This window comes from Martes martes (genome assembly GCF_963455335.1).
Source record: "Martes martes genome assembly, chromosome: 4".
Lineage (NCBI taxonomy): Eukaryota > Metazoa > Chordata > Mammalia > Carnivora > Mustelidae > Martes > Martes martes.
In genome coordinates this window covers 111,562,659-111,572,575 of record NC_137891.1, presented here as the reverse complement: position 1 = coordinate 111,572,575, position 9,917 = coordinate 111,562,659, and the positions used below count along the sequence as shown (strand labels likewise).

Sequence of the window (9,917 nt, the reverse complement as noted above, 5' to 3'; positions counted from 1 at the left end):
CCACCCCGAGCCCAGGGCCAAGTCTGGGCGGGAATGGTGAGCGTTCAAAGCCTGGGCTAAAGTTAGGGGATTTCGGGCTTTGCTGGGAGGCGTCCTTCCTCTGTCAGAAAGTAGCGGGGGCGCTGTACGGTCGCCAGAGGCGGGGAACAGTCTCCCGGGAAAAGTCCCCCGCAAGGAGACCGAGCCTCGCGCCGGGACTCTGCAAGAAGGAGCTTCGACGGCGGACTCCTAGGCCAGCGTCCTCGCCCCGCGCGCCAAGCCGGGGAGACACAGGGCGCCCCCCAGTGGCCGCCGGGCCGCGCCGCTCGGGGCCGGTGAGGGCGGCGGCGGCGGAAGTGGAGGGGCGGCGGCGGCGGCGGCTGGGCGGCCATGGCAGATGCCGCGCGGGAGGAGCTCTCGGCCTTAGCCGCGATTTTCTGCGGGCCGGACGAGTGGGAAGTGCTGAGTCGCTCAGGTGACTACCCCGGCGAGGGAGGGGCCGGGCGTCCTTCTTCCCCGCCACCGGGACCGGGCTTCCTGCCCCAGGGCCCACCCTCGGGGACCCGGCTAGTGGAAGGATGGAACGACATGCACCGGGACTGGAGATGTGTGGGAGCAGCCGGGAGAGTGAGGCGACCCCCTCCAACGTGGACTGTGTGTCGGCGTGCGCTCCGCCCCGCAGGGGACTGAGACCGCAGCGCCCAGGCTGGTGTGGCCCGCCGGCCGGCCCCAGCCCCACCGCCACTGCCACCGTCCGAGCGCCGGGCCCTGCGCGTCCGCAGAGCCCTGGCCCCGGAACGCACTCCGCCCGGCTTCCCGGACCGCCCGTGTTGACTTCAGGTCTCACCTTGAAAAGAGGCCTGCCCTGACACCCCCAATTTAAACCCAGCTGCCCCAGATTACATTGTGTCCTTCCTAAGCTCTGTGCATTATTCCTTCAGGGAATCCATCACAGTTTTAACTCTCTTAAGGGCATTGAGGGTGCCGAGCAGCAGGTGGGCGGGGACCCTGTCTGTTACGTAATCACAAAACTCCATGCTCCTAGGACAGTGCCAGGCGTATGGTGGTTAGTAAATGTTTGTTGAATGAATGTTTGAATTGGCCCTGTGCTCTATCCGAACCTTTTCTCAGTTATGTTTCCTAGTCTATTGCTCTTCTTCCGCGTTCTGGCCCGCTGAAAGGTGGCTGTCAGAGGCTTTTGGCGTGTTGATCTTTCAGCCCGCATGTACTGATGCCCTGAAAACACAAGGTTTCAGAGAAACAGCCCTTGTCCTCTGGGAGCTTACAGTCCAGAAGGTTCTTTTGGCTATTTTTTGATGATAGTTAAAATTTATTCTGTCCCTGTCTGTGACTTCTATTAAGTAAAAACCAAAACTGCAGATTTTGAAAAAAGTGCAGTGATGCAGATAATTTTCAATTTTCACTTAGCTTTTAAATACATTATGTAAATTTTTTGGCATGGGATTTAGCCTTCTGTTATGTTTCAGCAACTATTAAAGTTGCCTTTCTGACCATAAATTGGTTGACCTTTAAGAAAGTAGTCTAAAAATGTTCTGGGTGTTGTGAGAAAACCATCTAGGACTAAGATGGGTTTCGTGGTATCATTTGGTTGGTTATTCACACAGGAAGCCAGAGTCAAGCCCTTTCATTCTTTCTTCCTTGCATCACCTGTGGTCATGAGACCACGATTATGTTCTAGGCCCTGTGAACCAATTCGGGTAATGCAGCTGCTTCCTTTTCAGTGCCTGGCCTGTCTTGTATCCTATATAGAAACTATTGTTGACAGTCCATATGAAATAGTTTATTTTTAGTGTTGTCTTGTCACCCTCCTTCTGATTGGATAGCATTCATAATTCATCATCTTTCTTACTGTCTCCATGTGTCTCTTTATTGATAATTACTTCTGCCCGAGGCAGCTATTTAGGAGATCATCAGTTTTTCTAAATTCTTTCATGATGGCTCAGTTGAAATATCCTGGAAAAATGAACATAAGATTTCCCATCACACCTTAAAGAGGATGGAGTGGTAGTGAACTGGGTCATGAGTACATAGATAGCAATGCATAAGATACTGCTGACCAGTCAGAGAAAACCTAAAAAAGTAAGCATTGAAAGAAAGAGAGCAGATTCTTAATAGCGAGAACACTGTGGACCCTTTATCTGCTGTTAAATTGAGCATGACTTTCAAGCCATGCCTCCTAATTAATTTAATTCAGCATTCTGGCATCAATAAGTAATTGAATTATAAAAGAATTCAGTGTAACAACTTAGGACATTTTGTTGCTGAAAGGTTCATTGGAGAATAGAACACTTGAGTGATTGAAATAAGGATGTTGGATGTCCACAACTGGGAATTAAGGGTAAGGTAAGGCCTTCTTTATTAATAGACCACAGTAAACATAAGTGGGCTGCTGGCTGTCATTCTCACGGTCACTGTCAGCCTGGGTTGGACGATATAAGATTGATACCAGAACATTAACATCATCAGTTCCATTCTGGCCTCCCCACAAATAATGCTGCTTCTTGTTGTCACTGGAATCAGGAGAACATTGTGGGGACACTGTGGGTGGAATTGCACTTCTGGTATGAGATTGCCCAGGAAGGGTTAGGCTCCCAACCCAGGGGTCAGCTATTAAGACCATCAGATTGAAGAGGCTGACTAATTGAAATCAGTTAAGTTGGGCTAATTTGTGCTGGGAATTTCAGGGGATTTAAGCACATGGCCTCTTTACAGTGGTTACAGTAAGCCTATAGTAAGAGGCGTCAGGTGTAACTGTCTTCTTACAGGTACAAATGATGTAAACCCCTACACTGCTGTCTACTAGGGAGGGCTATGGGTAGACCAAATCAGAAGTATTCTACCCCTCCTTGTATAGTGCAGTCAGGCCAGGTGCCAAGTTTAATGGGGTCACCTTCATGTACCTCATACTTCAAATGCATCTTACCTGATGAGGGGTACTCTTAGCTTTTTCGTAGAGAAGTTAACAGATGATCAGGCTGGTTAAGTAACCACCAGGCACCAGAGTATATGGACCCTTAATAGAGATGGGGCTGCTGCATGAGGAAAAGAATTCTTAGCAAGGATAACACTTACGAAAGAGCAATAATGAGCAACCATAGAAAGGAGATGGGTGTCACCCAACTTATGTTCAGAGTAATTCTGCAGGGGAGTGTGTGGGCATGTGTCTGTGTGCACACCTATCAGATAGGCGAAATGGATACTGTTATAAATCCTCATTTTCCTGATAGTTGAGGGTCACAGATTATATTGCTGTAGTCAGTGCTCATTGTATGTGGAGTTGTAGTTCTGGAAATTATCTTGTGGATCAGAAACTTGTAAAATGGGAGGTATACAAGACTCAGTATCATATAATATGTTGCACAGTAGCTTCAGCATGAATTTTTGTCTTCTGCTAACACTCATGTTCAGATTGGATTGGGCCCTTTTGCAAAATGAATCATGACTGTCACCCACTGACCCCTCTAAATCTGCTCAGCTCTGTTTCCTGCTGATTGTCAATACTGTGCTCACCTCTGCAAAATCAATTCAGCCTTGAACTTGACTTCTAAAGGATGGGATTGCCACTTTTAGCTTCACTTATTTTTAGTTTTCCTTTCGCTTTTTTTCTGTAACCACATTTTTAAACACATATAAAAATCCAGCCATAGCATAAAAACAAGCATGAGTGGATGCATACTTGTGGCGAGCTGCCCAGGAGGAAGAGGAAAGAAAGCCCGGTGCAATAAAGTGCAACAGGGGACTAGGGCCTGCTTCTTGGTTTTCTGAACAACGGTTTACTTTGAGGATATCTAAAAATTGAAGAAAAAAAGAAGCAAATAAAAGGAAAGTCAGTTGTATATGGTTTCTTAATGGGCTCCAAATGAGTCTTGAGGAACGCATTCTATTAAATTGTTTACATTTTCCAATGTCTTCTGTTATTGAACAGTATTTATTAAGTTCCTATTGTGTAGCTATGAAAAACAAATTCTTAAAAATAACACTGCTGTGGAATTTGGGGTTCAGTTCAGTTTCTCTAGTTTGATTTTCTGTTGTTTGGAGTGTGGTTAGGTGTACAATTTCTTTCATGTACTTGTAAGGAAGAACAAGGTCTGAAACCTATTTTAGTTAGTGTTCTATTTATGCAATTGATACACTTATAAGGCAGAGTGACTTACTTAAAAAAAAAAAAAGACTAGGGAATTTATATGTGAATTTCAACCAGAGGCAAGGCCTACATCTTTTGGTAGGTTCTTTAGATTAAAATAGTCTTGAAACTTATGAAAATTTCAGTTTTCTAGGGGAAGTGTAAGCTTTTTAGGGCATAGGTGTTTATTGACAATGATGAGTTTGTAAGTTAAACTTAATGCGTTTTTTGAGTTCAGGGAGGGGCAAAGATTAGTGTTAGATTTAGAGCACGATTATTTTTTCTGTTAATCACTCTTTCTAAGCTGTTAATAGTCTTAAAGCAGATAGAGGCAACTTTGTTTTTTGTGTCTCTCTTTTCCTTTAATGAAAAAATCAGATTGACAGTACATGTGGTTATATGAAAAATTCTGACATGAGAGAGAGCCAGTTTAATTGCATGTACAAACTAAAGCAGATATGAAATGGAAAGGTAATGCACATACTTCTAGAGTTTTAGGGAGAAAATGAGTTTTTAAAAGAATGTGTAATTTTATTACCACATTAAATATCAGCAGAGTGGGGTCATTATTGGGCTTTTCATTTTCCTGTAGAGATAACATCATTTTGTGTAATTTTAGTTTGCAGCCCCAGTATGTGTGTATGTGTTGGGATGGATGGGGGGAATGGGCAGAGTCACTGTCTCTGAGAAGGCCAATTAGGAAGAATGTTAATCCTTTCCAGTTCTTGAAAGAATCAAAGCAATTATTCTTCTAAACATATAACTAATAATTTTATAGTTTTCTAAGGCAAAAGTAAGGATTTCTCCCATTGCTTTTTTTTTTTTTTTTTGAGAAAGAGAGAGCATGAGGGGGAGAGAGGGAGAGAGAAAATCCCAAGCAGGCTCCACACCCAGCATGGAGCTCTGTTCCACCACCTCGAGATTATGACTTGATACGAAATCGAGAGCTGAATGCCCAACCAACTGAGCCACCCAGGTTCCCCTCTCCCTTGTTTTCTATTTGCTGCCTAGGACCAGAAAATCCCTAAGAGAGAAAAATGAAAACTGGTAAGGATTTGAAAGGGCAGCTCAATAGCATTTTCCTACTTTCTCCTTGAACTGCCTGTTTCTGTCAGTTGGTTACCTGCACTGGGGAGGAACAGGTGGGTATACATACTTACACGGCAGGGATTGAAACACTGTGGGTTTCAGGGTTTTGATCAGAAAGGGATTCTTGCTTGAAGGGAAAAGCTTGCTTTGTGGACACAGGTACTGTATTAGTTTCCTGTGGCTACTATAACAAATTTCCAAAAATCTGGTGGCTTAAAATAACACCCATTTTTTTCTCTTGTCATCCTGGAAGTCAGGAGTCTGAAATCAGCTTCACTGGACTAAAAGCAAGTGGTCAGCAGGGTTGTGTTCCCTCTGGGGGCTGGAGGGGGAGAATCCACTTTTTTGCCTTTTCCAGCTGCTAGAGCTCATTTCTTGCACCCCTTTGCTCATGGTCCTTCTCTGTCTTCAAAGCTGGTAGCATGGCATCTGACTGCAGTGATTACATTGCCTTGGACACTTGTGATGACATTTTCCTTGTGATTACACTTGTGATTACATTTAGGTCCCATCTCAGGATCCTTAACCCAATCACATCTGCAAAGGCCCTTTGCCATGTTCTGACAATTAGGACATATACATTGTGGGATCATTATTTAGCCTATCACAGGTAGCAAGGACTTCTGCACCTGTGAGCCCCATGGTTACAAGCTAGCGCTCAGAGCTATTTATCTGTAAAATTTAAAAGCTTCTTATAACTTATGAATTATTTCTTGGCTATTGTCTAAAAAGAAAATTTTAGGTAGTCCGATGGTGAAGAAAATAGTTCATTTGGTTCAGCCATAATATTTTTGGTATGAGAGTACCACAGAATAAGTTCAAAGTACCATGGGAATCGTAAGACAGATTTTATGGGGGTGATGTTCATTTATGATGAAGGTATGAAGATCTTCAGAAGTTATGCCTCCTTTTGAGGGAGAAAGTAGGCTCCCTAAAGGATTTCTGGAGAATTTATTCCATATAATGGTGATACGTTGTCTGTAGGTGTATTTGTAGTGCCCATTTCACATAGTGAAATGTACTGATCCAACTGACATTTAGGGACCCTATTTAGTAATAAAATATTAAAAAAAATAAGGAACTCGGTGGAAGAAAGAAGGGTTTTGAGAAACATGATGAATTGTAGAGGAATGTACTAAGGTTTGGAAAATTTGTCTTTATCCATACCCATTTTACTTAGGTAAACACATTTTAGTTGTATCATTTTTTTTTAAAGATTTTATTTATTTATTTGACAGACAGAGATCACAAGTAGGCAGAGAGGCAGGCAGAGAGAGAGGAAGGGAAGCAGGCTCCCCGCCGAGCAGAGAGCCCGATGCGGGGCTCGATCCCAGGTGCCCCTAGTTGTATCATTTTAATATGGTCTTTATAATGGTTGCTGTCTGTGTTTCTGGGTAGTGTCTTTAAATAGTAGTTTGTTGCCGCTGATACCAAAGAGTCTATTTAAACAAAAACAACGAAAACCTTTCTGTAGCAGATGTGTTTGGTCCTGTGTGAATCAACGTCTGTAACAATGGCTTTTACATAAATGGAATCGGGTGGCTAGAAAGCCACATTAATGTTCTGTTTGGTTCTTTTGGGGCAGGGCGCGGGGTGCAGCCAGATTCCAGTTGTTGAGGCTGTTGAGCAGCAATCCAAGTATGAAAATGAGAAAGGTTTGCCTGCCTCTGTCATGAAGGAGGATGGAACAAGGGCGTGTGGAGAAAGAAGCAGGGGTAGAGAGAGGCAAGTTAGCTTCAAAGATATCCTTCTGCACCCAGTTCTGTTCTACTCTGTTCTTCTGATGTGTGTGCTTCTGCCCCCTGCAGAATGAATCAGCCTGACATTTTATCAACTTTTTGAAAAGTGGGGTGAAGCGGTGTGGAACACATCAGAGGGGTGAAGTGGAGCAAATCTGAAAGGGAGCAGTGTTTCATCTCCTAGCCTGTGTGTGCCTCCCCCTCCTCCTCGTGGAGCCAGAGAGGGCTGAATTGATGTCCGCCCCATTTTAGTTCATTCTGCTACCTTCATGTTACACTGATACTAATACATTTGAAGTCGGAAAAGAGCAGGGCCAGGCAGTTACTGTTTCATGCACAGTCATCAGTTTCTCGGGCCCTCAACTACACTGCATTGCGGTGTTTGCTTTGACTTGAATCTGCCACCCAATGACCTGCCTTGGATGCACTGTGTAACTTTTAAATTAATCACTGATTTTAAGTATATGCAGCACTGTTTCTCTGCATGTTCATGTGAGTTCATTACGAGTTTCCAGAATTAGAACTAAGAGAGGGTAGAAAAAAAAATTGTGTGATGAGAAAGCCCTCTGGTAAACCTGACTAGAAATGGGGCAATAGCCAGTGGAAATGCCTCAGAAGCTCTGGATGCTGGGATGCAGGAATCCATGAGTATATGTGTATGGTTGAAGGAGAGAATCTGTAAATCATGGCTCTCTTGGGATTATGTGTCTCTTTGTAAAATACCTCCAGTTTTCTCATGAAACATCAATTGACATTGGAAATGAAAATTTTAACTTCTTGGTGTGCCATTCAAATTGAATTATGTATAGCTAATCATTATTTTTGGATGCTTTCCAGGGACAGAGGGGACGGTGTTCAGAATTCTCACAAAAGCAGAAGGCCTCGCGGGTGCTGATGTACCTTTAGAATTGGTGTTCCATTTGCCGGTCAATTACCCTTCGTGTTTACCTGGTATCTCGGTTCACTCCGAACACCTGACCCGGGCCCAGTCAGGGACTGTGAAGGAGAAGTTACTTAAGCAAGCAGAGAACCTTTTGTCGGAACCTATGGTCCACGAGCTGGTGCTCTGGATTCAGCAGAATCTCAGGCATGTCCTCAACCAACCAGAAACTGGAAGTGGCAGTGAAAAGTGTACTTCTGCAACTGGCATGACTGTGGATGATGGACTGTGGCTAACTCTTTTGCATTTAGATCACATGAGAGCAAAGACCAAATATGTCAAAACTATTGAGAAGTGGGCTTCCGATTTAAAGCTGACAGGAAAACTGATGTTCATGGGTAAAATAATACTGATTTTACTACAAGGAGACAGAAGCAATATCAAGGTGCCAAAAAGTTTAATGTTGAATACGAATTGGGCTATTTTCTGCTAAAATGGTGTGTCTGTAAGTGGGTTTTGTGACAATGGGACAGGTTAATCATTAAGATGTTAATGGATCTCCATTTTTTTAAAAGAATGTCTCTAACTTCTAATTACAACAACAAACTTGCAAACCTTGAAGAATAAGTAGACTGTATTTTTAAAAATTATTCCACATAATGAAAGGGATAGGTCAGTAAAAAATCTCTATGGTGCATGAATTTTGTTTCTTTAGTTAGCTTTGAGCCTCAACTTTATTAAATGTGCACTAAAAGTTTGTGCATATCTGTATTCCATTCCTCAGGCACAGTGTCTGTCTGTGGGTACTGTGTAATTTTTTGGCAGTTAAAAACATATTCAGACACTTTAATTTGGCTTCTGTAATACCTGGAAAGAGGAACTCATCCCTCCTAACCAGGATTTAGTGTTAGTGCAAGTAGCATCGTTAGGCTGTCAGCTTGTCACCTCCTACCTAACTTTTGTTTTCCACCTGACTTGTCTCAGCAGCTGCTTTCAAAATCATGATCTTCTTCAGATTTTCCAAGTTCGTATGCTCAACTCACCTAACCTATTTTATGTGGGACCAGACAAGGAAAGCTGCTTATTATATTTTAAATCTTGAAAGCACTACAAATCACTTAATAGGTTTATGCTTTCAGATGGGTTGGATCAAGAATACTTCAATTGAATTTATTCAAAACAGATTTAGTTTGCACAACCTATAATCTGAAAGATTTGTAGAATAACTACCTAGCTTTTTCAGAATGGGTGCTTATCACAATACTTATTTGGCATTTGGTTAACCAGATTAGTGCTGGGGTTATAGCACATAGATACCACAAATAATTAAAGTTGAGTCAGTCTTGGTTTGAGGTCTGACCAAAGTACCAGATATTGCAAGGTGATTTATAGTGTATCTATAAAACTTGACATTCTGGGTAAACTTCTGGCTGACAGAATGAATACAAATTAATTTCCTTGTTCATATTTCCCTAAAAGGCTCAGATTTTTCTTTAAGCTAGCTCAGGAATGTTAGGTTAAGTGCAGCTGTTTTGTAGATGTCACTGAGATTGGATCCATCAATTGATAAGTATTTATTTCATATGACTAGAACTTTGCTAATATAGAGGAATTGTACTTTTTATTTAAAGAGTTCTTTCTTTTTTATGAGCTTTCCCTAAAATGCCATTTAATGTAAATATCTCTGTTAAAATTTTTAAGATTATATATCAGGATTGAGAATTACAGGTATGTATTTATAGATGTCATTCAATTTGGACTGGTAAGTGCTGTGTGCCTGTTAATTTCTTTCAGATGCAGAAGTAGCCATAACACTACCACTAGCTGGTACTGTTAATTGTGCCAAAGCACTGTGTGCCAGGGTGTCCTCTGTGTGCTTTGCACATATTAACTCTTTTAATCATCACAGCTTCCCATAAGGTAGGTACCGTTCTGAGAACCATTTTATGGAGTAGATTCCTGAGGCACAGAGGTCTTAAGAAACCAGCCTGGAATCGGATCTAGGAGGCCGTGCAGTCCAGATTTAACCCTTCGTTGTTTGAAGGCCTCCTTCTACCAGCACATTCTGCTGCCTAGATTAGAAAGA

The 9,917-nt window shown here is 42.6% G+C and overlaps 1 protein-coding gene across 6 annotated transcripts in view; it reads left to right on the top strand.

Annotated features, from left to right (window-relative positions):
- Nucleotides 1–334: 334 nt before the first annotated feature.
- Nucleotides 335–9,917, top strand: part of RWDD3 (RWD domain containing 3) — a 53,374-nt gene continuing 43,791 nt past the window's right edge. For 3 of the 6 annotated variants that reach the window (XM_080800204.1, XM_080800205.1, XM_080800206.1), the window contains exons 1-2: nucleotides 345–454; nucleotides 7,789–8,276. In XM_080800204.1, coding sequence (XP_080656330.1) covers nucleotides 370–454; nucleotides 7,789–8,276 — 573 coding nt within the window. In that variant the 5' untranslated portion in view covers nucleotides 345–369. Of the gene's footprint in view, nucleotides 455–7,788; nucleotides 8,504–9,917 lie in introns of all 6 variants that reach the window. The other 3 variants (XM_080800207.1, XM_080800209.1, XM_080800208.1) reach the window with 3 other exon arrangements.